At 40.1% G+C, this 18,519-nt stretch overlaps 1 protein-coding gene across 1 annotated transcript in view; it reads left to right on the top strand.

The window, feature by feature from the left end:
• The window catches only part of ADPRHL1 (ADP-ribosylhydrolase like 1), a 39,201-nt gene that overhangs the window by 2,015 nt on the left and 18,667 nt on the right, over positions 1-18,519 (top strand). Inside the window, exons 2-3 of the mRNA XM_075200048.1 lie at positions 10,394-10,558; positions 11,060-11,185. Of these exons, the coding sequence (XP_075056149.1) occupies positions 10,394-10,558; positions 11,060-11,185 (291 nt within the window). The remainder of the gene's footprint in view (positions 1-10,393; positions 10,559-11,059; positions 11,186-18,519) is intronic.

Genomic DNA, 18,519 nt, shown 5'->3' with positions numbered 1-18,519 from the left:
ATTTAATATGTTTGAATAGATACCTATTATATAAAGTTGTAAATTTCTTTTTTTTCAATTGAAAGTACCACTAGCAGCAAACTTATATATCTCAGACTACATATTCATTGTTTATTACATATTACATTTCACCTAGTGCACAATATTCAACTTTTATTTTCACCAGTCACCAGCTGCATTAACCTGGGCTGAATTAAACAACTGATGATAGTGTTTTAACAATATTTAATTTAGCCCAGGTTGTTACACTTGGTGTTTTGGTGGGAAAAATGGGAGCAGAGTATTGTGTCATGTTGTAAGCTATAGTCATTTGATAGACAGTTTCTACCAAGTGCTGCCTTCCTTGTCTGTTGTAGTATTTTACATCTATGACTATTGGTTTGATGGTGTAAAAATGGCTATAGTTTTGGAGGCAAAATATTTAATTGTCAAGATGCCTTCTTCAGCGGTACCTCTCCAGTGGTACCTCCACTCAAAAATGATATAGTCTAAGTAAAATGAATATGAAGGGTTCTAAGACTTATTAGAATAATTCCTTGTACTTGAAATAGGACTTCTGTCTAAAATTACCTGTTGGTAACAAAAACAAAAACACCGCTCCTTCCATTTCCCAGATAGATTGTGAATAATGGATCTTCCTTAGCAGCATCTGTAAACATAAAAGCTAGTAACACCCTGTCAAATTTGCTGCAACAGTTTGTTTCCCAGTTTTCTACAAGCAATTGTGAGGCAGAAGTCTTATTTCATTTATCAGGATGTATTTCAGTATGTTATAGTGCCCAACATAATGATATTTTTGAAAACTATAGAAACATTTTTGCCCGTTGAAGAAGGGTGGCGGTTTAGATCTTTTGCCCTAAAGATATGCTGAGACACAACATTTCTGCTGAGATGTTTTAATAAATAGAAGCCAGTGGCTTGAAATCTGGTACCCAAAATTAATTTTTAATTTTATTTTAGAAGGTTATGAAACAGCTGTGTATAAGTATACACAGTATTTAGTTGCTACTGTGAATCCTTAAACAGCTGTATGTAGCATGAGTCAACTAACAGAAAATACATGTGTTGTAAGCAGCTATCGCATTATCGTCTCTTCCCAATCTAAATATATATATATAGACCCCGGAATGTTCTCTGTCTTTTGTTTGATAAGTTGGGTGCTTGTTTTAATGCCACTGTCTAATCTCCAGCCAAGAGTGGCCTAAATTTAGTTTCAGTGTTCAGTGAATAGGAATGCTAGCTATCTGTATAGAAACTCATACACGGCTTGCAAGATAAGAGTTATCTGGTTCACATACAATATATAGACCTGGAATCAGTAAAAAATTTGAATGCAATTTTTCTTTACCTCTCTGTAACCCTTATTCAAAATGTCTTCACAAATACATATACTGCCTACACCATTTAAGTGCACCTCTGTAAATCAGAGCAAACAGTTAAACTGGTATCACAGTCCAACCTGGAACTAGAGTTTGGAGCGGAAGAAACTGCTCTGCACTAAGATCTGTGTGGTAAAGTTGCTCATTGATCATATTGTTTGGTATTTGCACTGAATGCAAGATTGTGTGTGGGCAACTTTAAAGTCCTTTGCTATATTTAGCTTTCCAGTTTTTCTGTAGACACTGCACTTGTGGGAGGTATTATTGTGTATTATAAATCCTCCCTTCTATACTTCTCTACAATATGCATGATTAGCGATAACATGTTCACCATAAGCACTAGTTGAAGAGATGAAAAGAAAGTTGTTGTCAGAGCTTGTCTTTATCACTGCAAATCTGTGTGTATCTAGCAAAATAAAAGTATGAGGTGACCTCCATACAATACAGAGTACTTGCATACACTACAGAGAGCATCCTAGATACCATCATATAATACAGAGAGCATTCTAGAGACTTACATACACTACTGAGAGCATCCTAGTTACCATCATATAATACAGAGAGTAACCTAGTGATCAATATACAATACAGAGCATTCTAGAGACTTACATACACTACAGCGAGCATCCTAGTTACCATCATATAATACAGAGAGCATCCTAGTGATCAATATACAATACAGAGAGCATACAAGTGATTCCTCTATCCTCCCCCTTCCTCTTCCCTTCTCCTTCATTCTTTTTCTTCCTCCTCCTTAATATGTTTGTTCATAGCCTGCACCAAGGGATAGCATAGCATGACTCCCTGCTCCCCAGCCATCCAGCCCCCTGTATTGCATATTATTAAAGTGGTTGAAATGTCAGGTAAAATTAATATTCAGGGCCACCAAGAGAAATTTTGGGCCCCGGTACAGCAACTTCATGGGGCCCCCCTATAGTCGACTAAAAGGGGAACCCCTGTGCCGCTGCTCAGCGGTGGCAAACGCCAAAGGGGTGGGGCCACACTATTGGAGGTGTGGCTGTGTCATTGGGGGTGTGCCTAGGTGGTAAAAAGTGCAAGGCAAGGAATAATTTAATATATCCTTTAGAGGATATAATCATTTGATGCTACAGGGCTCCCGTAATCTAAGGACAGAGCCCTGTAGCACTGTCATTACAGAAATGCCCAGCAGCTTTAATCACACATGCTCCCCTATGCCATGCAGCTTCAATCGCACATGCCCCTCTCTGCCCTGCAGGTTCAATTACAGATGACCCCCTATGTCCTGCAGCTTCAATCACACATGCCCCCCTATACCCTGCAGCATCAATCACACATGCCCCCCTATGCTCTGCAGCTTCAATCACACATGTTTGACTCACGCACGCTAGCTCCCCGTCACATTACCCATTCCTCTTACCTTTTTCTACACGAATGACTCCAGGAACAGAAAGAAATGCTGCAGCTCCTGCATTGACTACCATAGAATTCCAGCAGCCCGCCTACACTTTGTACCATGTGACCTCCACAGTTACATGACCCTGTGATGTCACAGTGATGTGTGTGAAGGTACCTAAGCTGAAGGTGATTTAGCCGCTATCATGGATTCAGCCTGTGAGATCCCTGCATACTGTCACAGCGCACAGTGTGCAGGGATCGCATAGACTGCCTGCCGGACACCCCCACGCCTCTCCCCTCAAAAAAAAAGTCTTGCTTGTCTGCAGTGCGGGCCTGGGCCCCCTGGCATAGCTGGGCCCCGGTAATCAGTACCCGCTCCCCTCCCCTCTCCCCTGGCTATATTATAAGGACAAAAAAAAACTGTCAGATGAACAAACAAGTCTTCCCATAGGAGTAGTTTTGTTTTAAATTTAACAAAATGTGCAATATTTTGAGGGCTCTGCCCATTCCTCCCTGAGGAATTCATTTGTTACATGAGGAAGGAACGGAGCCCCCAAAATATTGTACACTTTGGCAATTTTGGAATAAAACTACTCCTACGGGAGAACTTGGTTCCTCAGCTGAATTGTTTTCTTTTTTTATAACTGATAACATTGGAACAATGGGAGGAGGTTCTGCAATAAATCTGTACCAGTTACTACATGGGTGAAGCTGAGTGAATAGGAGGGTTACACTTAAATGGACCCAGAAAGAAATACACAATATAGTAGTGCTAATGCAAAATGGGCATAATTGAAATTAAAAAAACATATTTCTGCCAATATGCTGACCTGTGTATCTTAAGATCCGCGAAGGACGGCACCGGTAGCATAAGGATGCTGTATACGCCAGGCACATGTCACAGACACTTATGTCCCATGTATTTATCCAGGATATGAAGGATAAAAGGATGTTCCAGGGTTCTCATGAGGTGATTCCCACTAATGTAAATATGGGCAAAAAAATAAATAAAAAAAAAACAATTAGAAACATAATAACCTTAGTATGTGAATACAAAATTCCTTAAGGAAACATTTACTGAGTCACCATGGGTTAATTGAAAGCTTAAAAACTTAAAATAGATAACATAAAATTAGTGCAACACCTCTTTATGTATAATAGCAACAATTAAACTCATGTAGTATAAATAATTATTGTTGCAAACTATTGTTGTAATAAATGCAACAATAGTTCATATGTCTCAAACTTCACCACCGAATATTTCTTCCAATCTTTTGGGGGCACCTTGGGCTCTGCATGCAGATAAAAATTAAGACCACCAAGAAGGAAGTCAGATTAGAGAAATATTTTTTAAAAACAGGGTCAGTATGCAACATCTCCTCTTTCATTGCAGTAAGGAGGTAAGTTTCGTACAGCTTCTTATTCAGATCACACAGCTATGTAAGACTGGCATGAGCAAGATTTATGTTGGATAGATAAGTGAGAAGGAACGGGTCTATCTCTGTTGAGTATATTTTGGATAAACCTCTGAAAGCAGTACCTGGACATGTTTGTCAAGCCTATTTTAAGCATAATACATAAAAAGCATAACATAGTGTAGTACATATAAATCAAATGAATTCTAAAAAGAGATGCAACTCGCAGCCACTTACCAACGATGAATCAAAGAAGAGCTTATCTGTGTCATATGTGGAGATTAAGGATAAGGACCTTCTCTTCAATAGGTAATGTAACAATAGGGAAAACTTAATTCTTCTAAGGATCAAAGTGCTATCCAACTCCACAGATAGATAAATATAGATATGTGTACCAAAGAAAAAGGTTTTGTTTGGCACATATAAACATTCTATGAAGTTTTGACAAAGAAACTGACGGATTTTAAAGACTTACCATCATTTGAGTCTGCACTCTCCCTTAGCAGTCTATTGGTGGCATGTGGGTGACAGTAAAAATCATTTTGTATCACTGAATACCACATTGATACAAAATGTACTGCCACTTGTATTTACCATGCCAGAACTCATTGGCATGCCCTGGTAAAACCCTCAGCATAAATGAACTAACAACTCCTTCCACTGGAAGCCAAATTCTGCTGGTGAATGGAGAAGCTGGCCCCTGTATGGCTATTGCACATGTGCTGCTATGGTTGTACATGCAGGCCCGGCGCTCCCATTAGGCAAGGTTAGGCAATTGCCTAGGGCGCCGGAACCTGCAGGGCGCCTCGAAATGAAAAAAAAAAACGGAAATCCACGGGGAGGAGAGGAGGGAAGGGGCTATGAATCTTACCTGCATGAAGCTGCTTATCTCTGCTCTGTCTTCTCCCCTCCGCTCACTGACAGTGACAGGTCGTGATGATGATGTCATCATCACGGCCCGACAGTGTCTGTGAGTGGAGGGGAGAAGACAGAGCAGAGAGGAGCAGCTTCATGCAGGTAAGTTAAAGAAAGACATGGGGAGGGGTGGGGAGGGAAGCGCAGCGGCGATTTTTAAAGGGGGGGGGGGCGATTTTCAGACTGTGCCTAGGGCGCCAAGGACCCTAGCACCGGCGCTGTGTACATGTATATAGGGAATGGATCCAGCAATGCGACCCACGGTGTATTCTCTAGCGGCAATGGAGTCTTATGGACTCTATTGGAAATATAAGCAAATGCCTTATTGAGATGGAGTTATTTTTTTTTAAGCTTGTTAGATTTGGTTACATGCCCATAGCAGTCTAATGTGACTGTAGTGACCAGAGTTAAATACATTAATCAAAGATTTCTCCTCCTTTAATTCCTTGATAAATTGAAATAAAAATTGTGATGACCATTCTCTGCAGAAAACAGCTGTTCCCTCAAGTTTTGTCTCATCGCAGCTTAATAAATAGACCCCTTAGTGTTTTTTAGTTTCCTATCCTGGCCAAAGGCCTTCCCTTCCATTTGGACATCTTCACCAAGAGAATTGCATGAGATGTTTTTATTGAATGTATGAATACTGAGCTAAATTATCTTTTACTTGGAGTTAAACATTTTTAAACTTAAAATCTGGCAGTTTATTCATCAAAACTTCATAGAGGGCCTGATTTATCAAGGAACACAAAGTGAATGCAAATAGCGTTTTTTAAAATCAGATGGAAGTTGCATGCACATATGCATGTTTTCAAGTACAAAAGGATCCCAATAAAACATTTTCAGGGAAATATGGGAATAAGTACGTTCTGGCTACATGGTGCTTGCCAAATGCATACAGACAGACCACACAGCATAATACGCACATTGCATATGTGCAATATAAATTCCCATAGGAATGCATAAAAAAAAATTAAATACATTAATAATGCAATACTATAATCATTACTAAAAATACATTTAAAATGTTTTTTTTTTTAACATGAAATTCATATATCAGGATGTTATTAAAGCCTACTGTACATAAAATGTATTTTTATAGTTGCTCATAATTGCAAACTCATGTTCTGGCATGCATGCATATCCATCATCACTATGAATGGGCACTTACACCTGCCCTATAGCTGGTGCAAGTGATTCGACTAAAAACACGTATCTCAAAGATGGCCAGAGCTTGAATCGGGCGAATGTGCGTGCTCTCGACTTTGGCACACCCTTATTGTGCATTGTCTATGTGCCTACTTCCCTGTTCCGTCCTTCAAATCGTAGGCTGTCAGAAGTGTCATTTGCATTTGAACTTGAATTGCATGCACTTGCGTTCACTGGCGTAAAGTCCATTTCTGAGCATGTTTCAAACTCCTTACCACCACTTACAAGACTCTCTCCCAAGCTACTGCCCCTTATATCTCTAACCTCCTCTCCATTCACACTCCTGCCCGCTCCCTGCGCTCGGCCAATGACCGCCGCCTCTCCTCCACTCTCATCACCACTTCCCAATCTAGAATCCAAGACATCTTCCGTGCGACCCCCTTCAATGGAACAACCTCCCTCGCTCCATCCGTCTCTCTCCTAACCTGTGCTCCTTAAAACTAGCACTGAAAACTCACCTGTTCCTCAAAGCATACCAACCTTCCCCCTAACCCGCTCATCTCCTCCGCTCGTTCTCCCCTCTCTCCTCCCGGCCCCCCTTTTCTCCCCCATACTTCAACTGCCTCCCCTTGTGCCTGTTTGTTTTCCCCCCTTTAGGATGTAAGCTCATATGAGTAGGGCCCTCTTCCCTCTTGTCTCCACTCCTGTTCTTTTGCTCTGCCTCTACTGCGTTAGCCTGCCTGAGTTTCTGAAGTATTGGTACTTTTTGTTTATTGTTCTGCACTGTCTCTCCCTGTATTGTCTACTGTTTGTACTGTGTACGGCTCTGCGGAAATCTTGTGGCGCCTAACAAATAAACGATAATAATAATAATAATAATAATGTCACGCCAAATCCATCATGCAACGTCCAAAAATGAATCAGGCCCAGGGTGTTTATATGTGCGATACTAAACATTTTTCTTTAGTACACATTACTATTTACCCTTTCATTCTAATATGTTTTAATAATATACAACACTATATTATATTTTGTCTTTTCTGTGGAGCTGGATAGCACATTGATCCTCTGAAGAATCAAGCTTTCCATATGATTACATTACCTATTGAAGAGGACGCCCTTACCCTGAAACTCCAAATATTATTCAGAAAAGCTCTTCTTTGATTTATCTATAGTATGTGGCTTTGAGCTGCATTACTTTTTGGAATTACTTTGGGTTATATGTACTACACTATGTTTGGCATATTTGTTTTTTGTGGTTTATTTTAGGTATTGAACTTCTAAACAGGTGCATAAGAAAGAAGCAGCCTTTCTATATGTTTTTCTATTCCTTTATTCACAAATCACAGTTTGACTTGGGTTATCACTGTAACACCACAAACTTTTGTATCACTATTTTAAACATACCCCTCATTTGTCCTGCTTCTGTATAGTCCTGGTTCAGCAACTCCTGATAGCTGCCAACTATCTAATTTCTATTTATGCAATCTGTTTACGTATAATTATAATCATAGACCAGGGATGTAGCTCATACACAATCACTCAGGAGTGACATCTTTAAAAGACCTCCTTTTCTGTCTGAGTAAAAGTAACTGGTATGTTCATATTTATTTTACCCCCATGTAATCTGTTCCATGTGAGATGAGAATATAGTAGTTTTGTGTCTGCAATTGCCACTGTGTCTTCTATTAGCAAGCAGGTGCTGAGCCATATGCTGGACTTTAGCCTCTCCCTGAGCTGTTCTAATCAGGTCTTAACTGTCTCCAGGGATTGTTTTAGCTGCTGTCTGTTCCATTATCAGCAATGCTACATAAGTGCACATCATAGACATGTCAGGGAACTGGCATTGAGTCTGCATGATATGTTTCGGCCGCCTACTGTGTCTTCTGACTTAATATTTGGTTGGACTTGTTACTTAGTCCCTATATTGTTGGTATTCCTGTTTTGATGTTACCCAGTTATTTTGATTTTGCACTGTTACCTGTTAACCCTGACCTGTAATTATTATTTTTCCTGTCTATGTGGACTTGACATCTATAACCACTAACAGGACAATGGTTGGGGCAGGTCCAATTACAGAAACTTCACCTCAGCCCAGAGGATCTTTTTCCTGTTAGGCCAGCAGTGTGGAAGTTTCTTTGACATTGTGATATGATGCCTTAATGTATTTGGACAACTCATTTAAACACTTGGTCCATGTGCATTAGAGATGACCAAAGTTGCGTCCAAATTTTGGTTTAGATCAGGCTGTGTCACAGAGGTGCGAAGGTCCTAAGAAATTAGGATATTGAAACTACAATAGAATTGTTGCAATAAGTTAGCAAGCCTTACTATGGACAAGTCCCTATTAGACAACATACAACAATCAAACCACCTTCGATAAGAATGGAACTGTTGTTATAGGATATTGATTAACAATAAATCCATATAAGGCGATATAGAACCTTTTGTAAAATCACTATTTCGAGAAATGGAGAAATAATTAGTCAAAAACTAAATTTTATATACACTATACGGACAAAAGTATTCGGACACTTGACCATTACACCAACAGGAACTGTAATGACATTGTGTTCAAATACATATACTTTAATATGGAGTTGGTCCCCCCTTTTGCAGCGATAACAGCTTCCACCCTTCTTGGAAGGCTCCACAAGATGTTGGAGTGTTTCTGTGGGAATTTGTGCCCATTCCTCCTGAATAAAATTTATAAGGTCAGGCACTGATGTTGGATGAGAAGGCCTGGTTCGCAATCTCCTTTCCAGTTCATCCCAAAGGTGTATGATGGGGTTGAGGTCAGGTCTCTATGCGGGCCAGTCAAGTTCTTCCAGACCAAACTCATCAAACCATGTCTTTGTAGTCCTTGCTTTGTGCACTGGGGCACAGTCAGTTTGGAATAGAAAAGGGCCTTCCCCAAACTGTTGCCACAAAGTTGGAAACATAGCATTATCCAAAATGACTTGGTATGCTGCAGCATTAAGATTGCCCTTCACTGGAGATAAGGGGCATAGCCCAAACCCTGAAAGACAGCCCCATACAATTATCCCTCCTCCATCAAACAGGCTTGCATGCAGCTGCTCGGCCATGGAAACCCATTCCATTAAGCTCCTGCTACACAGTTTTGTGCTTACATTAATGCCAGTGGAAGTTCAGAACTCTCCAGCTATGGAATCAGCAAAGCATTGGCAACTTTTACGCACCATGCACCTTAGCAGTCATTGACCCCGCTCTGTGATTTTATGCGGCCTTCCGCTTTGTGGCTGAGTTGCTGTTGTTCCTAAACACTTCCACTTTCTAATAATATCACTTACAGTTGACCGTGGAATATCTTGCAGGGATGAAATTTCCCGAACAGTCTTATTGCAATGGTGGCATCCTATCACAGTACCACGCTTGAAGTCACTGAGCTCTTCAGGATGACCCATTTTGTATCACAAATGTTTGCAAATGGAGACTGTATGGCTAGGTGCTTGATTTCATACACCTCTGGCAACAGGTCTGATTGAAACACCTCAATTCAATAATTAACAGGTGTGGCCAAATACTTTTTTGCATATAGTGTAGCTGTCATGGAAATTCAGAATGAAATGGTAAGGGCCCATGAGACAATTGCTCATTGATGTATTAGTTCAGAAAATAGCAAGACAATTGCATGCAGGGAATTTAGAAAACTGCTTGTGGCTAGGTTATGGTTTACATTTATTGTGAGGACTATGTTAGTCTTAAGGTTAGTGTTAAGGCTAAGTTTGGGTTAGCGTTTGATTTGGAGTTAGGCTATATTTCATGTTTGATTATGCAAAGTTTCAGCCGAGAGGTAGTGTAATTAGGATACAGATGTGGATGAAGTAGAAGTCATACATATTTACAAATTTTACAGCAAGCAGTTGTAATCATTTTTATAGCCGAGAAACACTTCTCAGCGAGATGTCCATAAATTTGGTAAGAGATGCTACCAAAGAATATTTTGCTTCACTTCACAGGAAAATGTAAAAATTGTGGGTGAGAACTGGACAAACTGTACTGAAAATATTCATGTCATGAAATTACTCATTAAAAATATAATTTTAATATACTATAAGCAGCTAACTGTATAAATAGTTGAAGCATTATTTTTTCTTGTTGTGCAGCATTAATACATTATCATTTCTCATTTCATGACAGATTACTGGTGTATGGAAGATCTGTACAGGGATATGGTGAAGCAGTATGTTGATGTTGTGGACAAGCTGAAAGGACGCCAGCCAGACCCGGCAACCATTGAAGGATGTTCACATTTAAAGCCGGATAACTACTTACTTGCATGGCATACCCCATTCAATGAAAAAGGTGAAGCGTTCAGCATTCACTTTGCAATTATAAATATATTTAGAATTAGGTGTGTAAGGCACTTGCCTAATGGAGAATTCAAGAAAGTGAATCCTAATTAATGGTACCATAACCCACCACCGGTTGTACTCATTTTTCCTATGACCACAATTCCGACACTTAGTAAACCGACATAAAAATTCTGATTAGACACCAAACCCACCTCATCACTAGCTTCACCTTAATCTGTTCCTATTTTAAAAACTTCACTTTTTTAATTTACAGCTATTTCCACCTCGACATCAACCTCACCCATTTCATTTTTCACTTTTCTAGATTCGATCATTATTTGGACCAAATTGGGCATCGTCTATGCATTAACCAGAAGCACACACCATCACATAATTCCAGTTCTCTTTTATTTTGAATAAAGAACCTTATTTTATTGCTGGAAATAAAAGCATTTGTAAATAAATAATTTGTTGTAGAATAAAATTGCAGTGATATTTTCATTTGTAATAGGATCCGGATTTGGAGCTGCAACCAAGGCCATGTGCATTGGTATGAGATACTGGAAACCAGAGAGACTGGAGACCTTGATTGAAGTCAGCATTGAATGTGGGAGGATGACTCATAATCACCCAACAGGTAATATGTACTTTATGTATAGGTTCTTACTAAGACTTCTGTAATTGGAAATAATAGTTGGTATCAAATGACACTGCCAGTTCTGTAGGAGAGATAAGGCAATTAATTAATTCAAATTGTGAATTGTACAACAGTGTGGGTTTATAACCTAGTGACAGTGAGTTTAGTGTGATTTGGGGCATGTTGTGATGTTATTGACCATGTGTAACCTGCTGGCTAGGCACGATTTGGACTTTAAATTGCCTTTAAAATGTAATATCTTTCTTTTTGTTAATATTCAATAGATATTTTATTCATACAATTCCAGTATTTTCATAATGGAAATAATGTACCCTGTGCTATAGTTTTTTTATTTTGTTATTGGTTTGGTTTATGTTGGCACTTCCAGTAGTATGCTATGGTGAGTAAAACATAATCAGTTCATTTACAGCAGATCAGAGCGCTCCTAAATTTAACCCACCATAAATAAATGTATTTCGCTATTTTCAGGGGTGCACTGCCTTGCCTGAGATCACATAGTCACTAGACAGCTGTGATCTGACTATGACATCAAGTTTAGATTTACTACAAATGGAGAATACAAAAGCTCCAATGGGGCAGGGACTGATGTAGGTGAGTTCTCTGTACAGCGCTACAGAATTAGTGGCGCTATATAAATAACTGATGAAGATGATGATGGATAGTGACATGTAAAAGGCCACCTCTGAGTAGTGCTAGTGATGGGAATATGTTGCCAAGTACTAGCAGCAGGGTGCAGGGAGGAGAGGCACAGGGTGTTAGATTGACAGCCGAGCCGTAGTGGGGTGGAAAAAGGACAGCTGCAGAGTTTTTCCAGGGTCTGGCTGGCAAGTTTTAGCCCAGGGAGGTAGGTGCACAAGCCAATTAATTTACCAGTATGTTTTTGGATTGTGGAAGGAAAATGGAGCGCCTGGGGGAAATTCATGCAAACACAGGGAGAACATAAAATTTTCAGACAGATAAGACCCTGGTTGGAATAAAACTCATGATCCCAGCGCTGTGAGACAGCAATGCTAACCAATATGCCACCATGCTGCCCAAGATGCATCAGGAGCAAATTGACCCTGGAAACTATTGTCAACTATTGCTAACTGTGCCATAATACACTTGCCTTAGTTATGCAAACGCTTCTCTTCATCCATATTTTCTTGTTGTAATAATTCTAATACCATTTAAACGTGTTTTTATTACACATTAAAAATGTGTACCCTATTCAACAATTGTTGCTTCTTTATATTTATTAACATACATGAATGTAGGTATCTTACTGTTATTTAATAAATATGATTAACCTCTTTGTTGAAGAGTAATTTGTGATTTTTTTTTTTACAATTCTTCATTTTAAATAGTGAAATAAATAAAGGCATACAAGATACAAAGTATTGAAGTTGTAGTTGTAGTGTGTACATAAAGACATTAACATTGTGGTGAAATCAGGATACAGCTTCCAAATGAGACATGGAACATAGATTGACAGGATTTTAGCTGTTTTTGCTTTTCTTTAAATATTACAAGTGATAAGACAAAAGTAAAGTGGGGTAAATGTGGGTATGTGGGGTGTGGAGGTGAGTTAGGAGGGGGGACACGAAGGTTGAGGTGAGAGAGTGTTCGGAAGGTAGATAGTGTGTGCGTATTGGAGGATCGTAGAGTGGAAGAGCGGAAGTAACATCAGGGTCGCCGCACATGGGTCTTTATGAGGAGGTTAAGGGTCAGAGGGAAACAAGCGTTCCGCAAACTGCCATGGTGCCCAAACTTGGCTAAAAGCATAACCTCTGTTGTGCAGGTAGTAGGCAATATCTTCCATGGCTGCCACATGCCAGATTTGTTTTTTAAGGGCAGAGAGAGATGGGGGGAGAGTTGTGTTTCCAGTTGAGGGCTATAAGGGATTTGGTGGCTGTGAGTATGTGTGGAGTCAGTTTTTTAGAAATTTTGTCGAGATCTGGGAGTGGGTAACAAAGGAGAAAGATCCTGTGGTCATTTGCAACGGGAGCCTCACATAAGGTATTGATAAAGCCATGGACCATGTCCAAAAGGAAGCGATAACTGGACATGTCCACCAGATGTGTAGCATAGAGCCCCTGTGGTCACATCCCTGCCAGCGGTTGGGTGACGAGGAGGAAGACATTGTATGGAATGTTTCTTTTAATCTAGTTGATGAAGAGCTTTTGACTATCACCAGTCTCATGTCCTCCCAGGCCTCATCATACGAAAGGGGGCCAATGTCCTTCTCCCAGTCAGCTTCAGGGGAGTTCTGAGGGGGGAGAGTGGTGTCAAGAAAGATACTGTAGAGCTGTGATATCATGCCCCTTGGACATAGGGTGGTGTTTACAAAGATTCTCGAAGGGAGTGAGGGCATGTAATACAAACGTAAGTTGCAAGGTTCGTAAGAAGTGGGTGATTTGAAAGAATTCAAAAGGTGCTTAGCGTCTGGGATGTGGATCAAGTCTGGAGCTCCGCTAATGGAAGCCATCGACCTTGTTTTGAGAAATCTGTCAGGAATTTGAGGCCAGCACGAGTCTAGAGTCAGTGTCTCACCTTAGATAGACCAGGAGGAACTATAGGTTTATACCAGATGGAAGTTAAGGGGGATAAGGATGAGGTGAGTTTCAATTTGAAAGACTAGGAGTGCTAAATCTTAATGTCAAATTTAATGATGGGGAGTAATTTGGAGCAAGGAGGGTGGGGTATATTTTTAAGCTGATGAAAGATCACTTGATATGAAGAAAGAAATTCTGCAAGGCTTACAAATATCTCTAATATTTTAGTAAAGCTATTTGTACCAAAGGGTCTTTAAATACTATAACCAATAATTCTAAATAACAATAATTTTACCATTATACAAGACTTTTTATATGCAAACTCCCTCTCCAAGACCATCAGGCCTGCAATAACCAGCTGGTTTTCTCTATAACAGGAGACCCCACACTATTATACTAGAATCCAACCCAGGCTGTCTTTTACTGGGGCTGGTTGTTTTTTGGGGTTAAGGCATGCTGCCATTTGTAGTTATTTGTTTTCGGCACTGTACATACAGAATGGCTTAAGCAAAAGCAAAACCCAAAGATTGTTCAGCCGCAAAAATCGATTCATGTAAAATGTAACAGATTTTTCTTGTTTTTGTTATTTTTAATTAAGAAAACTTGCTTAAAAAAAAAAGAAATCTTTGGATCTGTTTACCCAGCACCTCACAGTCTCAAGTTTCAAGTCATATAAACTACAGTGCTGGCAGCAGGACATCTCCTACCAGTCAGAACTCTTAACTTGTTAAATCATCCCCTAAATGCAGAGACAGAATATCACTGTGCTGAAATAGTCAAGAGATAAACTATTAACTCTTAGCTGGTAATAAAATGAATACAGAATTAAAATAAATGGAATTGTTTTAATATAGCATTGGCAACCAAAGCTGTGCGAACCAATGAATAACCTTGTAGACCTTGATGCATAGTAAAAAAATATACTAAGCAATTATTTAAAAAGAAACCTAGCAGAGGTGGAACTACCACTACTGCTGGTGGTGCGGCAGCTACAGTGCCCATAGGTGAAGAGGAACAGTAATGCCAGCCCACCCTCCCGAGGACTGAGCATGCACAGGGCTGGTATATGTGCAATGAAGCTCCCGTGCTTGCTCAAAAGATCAGCAAGTTGGGGTCCTTTGGAGGGTGCACTGGCATCACCAGGCCCTCCCATAAATTTTGCTATGAATCCTGACGATGCTGTATTCTGTCCCTGAAACCTAATATTAATTGCCAAATGAATTGGAAAATGGGATGTTATTCTGCTGTTTCTCGATGTTATAACACAAAAATAATGTCCCTAAGTACCTGCCACATACAGATAATTATTATACTTGTGGTATGCTAGTGCACATTGCACAACACAGTGGAGTACCTTTCTAACAACTAGCACTAGGATTTTGGCAATTCCCCGTATATATATATACAAGTTAACCCGTGCATGATACTCATGCATTCTAGTCAAATCAAGCTACTTAAGGTCTTAAAAAAGTCTCTTGTCATGCATTTGGGCCTAGCCCAGGCCTCCTCAGGGGGAGAGCGTTACTCCCCGATGCAAGCGCCCTTTTTAATGTGTGTTCATGAGGTAAAATGACCTCACGAAAATGAGTTTGAGCCCTCAACTCGTAAATTTAGCCTTTACTACCCCTCCCACGGGGAGAAGGGGGGATGATGGAAGTTAACTGACTTCACTATTCTAATTTTTTTGTCAAATAATGTCAGTATACCAAATTTCAGGTCAATTGGATGAGCCCTTTCTGAGAAAATAGTTTTTTTCCACACACACACACACACTAACACACGCCGCTAGGCTTTTACTTTTATATATTAGATAATGCTAAGAATTTAGTAGGTCAGTGTATAACTCCGCCCAGCAGGTGGCACTGCAGCTTGTTTTTTTTATTTCCACACACAGACTAACACACGCCGCTAGGCTTATATATTATAGATATGTTAGAGATGTGCACTGACCTTTGTGTTGCGGTTTCAAAACCGCTGTCAGTTCTAAACCAACTTCATGTTTCATCTTTGCTACCGGTTTTGTCAGCTTTACAATAGTGACATGATTCTACTGCTTTCCTATGTCCCTGGTTCACCCTTAACGCTATTTTATGAGCAGAGCACTGCAGCTAACCGCTTTCCTACACACTGTCTGTTCTAAAATGGCAGTTGAGAGAATGAGGGCGGACTATATATACAAAAGATGGTGATGCAAAACACGTGAGAGTTTTGCAAAAAAAAAATCACGGAACTGATGTTTCACCTCATTTTGAGATCCGAGTTTGGCGGGAGCAATTGACTTGGTTTCACTCAGAACTCCATCATCAGATTTTGACGAATTTCAAGCAATCCAAACCGCTCATCTCTAATATACATAAATATATATATATATATATATATATATATATATATATATATATATATATATATATATACACACACACACACATATATATATATATATATATATATATAAAATATCACAAGGTCAGGATACAAATGCCATCTCCTGGGCTAGACAGGGCACTTTTCCCAACAGCAGCTATAAAAAGGCAGCCTCAGAAAAAAATAAAGCAACAAAATAAATTCTAGCCTGTCTGACTCTAACTAGTATATTTGACCCTCTCTTAGTGTGGAAGGACCTAATGTCCAGCTCACAAACAAACAGCATTTGGTAAGTTCCACCTACCTCATTCCAGTACCATCTCGTTCACACCCGGCACTTCCAGGTGTCAGCTCACATGACTGCAGCTCGGGACTGACTTTTCAAACTTGCTCGGCTATTAAACCAGCGCTCTGACACTCGTCCAGTGTGAGAGCAACTTTGTTGACAGCTTCTGACACCTGGTTTTGATCCCTGTGTCTGATCCAGTCCCTTTTCTTTGGATACGCTTTTGATTGTCTCCTGTGTTCTGAACATTTGCCTGGTGACCACGCCTGAATGCTTTATCGTGTACTGATCCTGGCTTCCATTAGCCTTTGCTCCTGCCTATTGCTGGTGCCCAGTCTCCATCTGCACGTGTACCGCTTTGACTTGGGTGACCCTTCTTCCACTCCACCGTCTCCGGTGTACTCCACAAGTACAGTTTTGTTTTCTGCAGTACTACTCCCTGGGGCATCCCAAAGGACCGCGACCTATGAGTTCCCGGCAGCAAAGTCCATCATGCCTTGTGGTGTTTTTTGGTGAATACCTGGGGAGCTTGTTTGACTCTGCACCTCTGGGCCTGTCAACATCAATCAGGGTTAGTACCTGAGTCCTTATCTTCATGGATTACAGCCTTTTTCCCCAGTTAATAAGAGACTGACTGAGAAAACTGACAGCCTTTTAATCTACACAATAGTTGCAGGTACAGCTATTAATTAGCCTACTGTCTGACTGGAAGGTCAGAAGACCCAAAATGGGCATAATAAATGGAGGCCCTCCCTCTCCCTCTATTTACTCCAGGGAACCCTTTTATCCAGCCTTTGCTTAAGCCCAAAACTTTTGGAAAACTGTCTTTCCAAAACTACCAATTTTCCCTGGAGTTCAAAACACATAGGTCAGAAACTTGGGTATGAGAACATGGGATTTTATATCAGTGGGTGAACACACTAGCAGATGATGCAATACAAAGAGAGTTTGTCCCAGAATACACTTAGGTGTTTGACACTGTAGGCAAAATGCTGAGGGTACAGCTGAGTACTTGAAATTTGGGGGTTTGCAACAGAGTACACAGAGTTTGTAGGCACTGCCTGGGCAGCACATAGCATGCAATAAGATACACAGATGTGGTGGTACTATTTGAATAGTGCATAGTGTGCAATAAGGTACACTGAGGTGTTGGCACTGGTTTAAAAGCGCATAGCATGCAATAAAGTAAATATGAATGTTGGCACCTGTTAAATAGTGTGTAGCATGTAATTAGGTACATGGATGTGTTGACACTGTTTGAACAGCTCATAACTTGTGATGAGGTACATAGATATGTTGTAACTGAACAGTGTGTATCGTGCAATAAGGTACTCGGAGATCATATGAGGATATAGGAAAATAAGTGAGAACCCTTAAAAAGACTGCAAAGACATTGCAGCAGAGAAAGACCAAGATAGTGCTGTTTTGAAACAAAAACTTGCATAGTTCAGCAAAAGATACACACGTTAAGAGAGTTTGTAAAAGAAACTAATGAGGACTTAGTAAAACTCAACAAGGGACTGAACAATGTGATTAGCAACCTAGTAAACACTAAGAATGAGAGCATTCAAATGTCTGAACCCCAAGTCATCTAAGAGAACACTACTGCTAGTCTTGATCCAGCTGTAAGAGTGTCTGATCGGGGGTGTACCAAGTGCAAAGAACTTGGTCACTTTAAAACCTAGTGCCCTAGAGCCTAATAGCCTATGTACTATTCAATTGCTGGGCCTATCTTTCTAAGTTGGTGTACCTGAAATTCCGCAACCAGTGGACTACTAGATTGTCCTGGCAGTCGTGGCCTCTGGGAGTAAGCTTACACTGGTCTCCAGCTCTGTCCTGGCTGGAGTCAAATTTTTGTGGTTGCCAAAGATAAAAGTGTGCCGCAAACATGGGGCAGCCAAAAGTTTCCAAAGGACTCTTTTGGCCATGACACTTACTGGGCAAACTGTGAAGGTGTCTGCCATAGCCCGGAAACTACCTTATGCATTAATACTTTTGACTGTATAAATTGAATGAAGAATTAGCTGAGACAACCATGACAAGTTTGTAGATCTCCAGAGTAATGAAGATGAGTTTTAATGCAACATATTGACATATCACACAAATGACTGTATTTGAATTGAGGATGA

This window comes from Mixophyes fleayi, chromosome 2 (genome assembly GCF_038048845.1).
Source record: "Mixophyes fleayi isolate aMixFle1 chromosome 2, aMixFle1.hap1, whole genome shotgun sequence".
Taxonomy (NCBI): domain Eukaryota; kingdom Metazoa; phylum Chordata; class Amphibia; order Anura; family Limnodynastidae; genus Mixophyes; species Mixophyes fleayi.
This window is presented reverse-complemented; position numbering and strand designations above follow the sequence as displayed.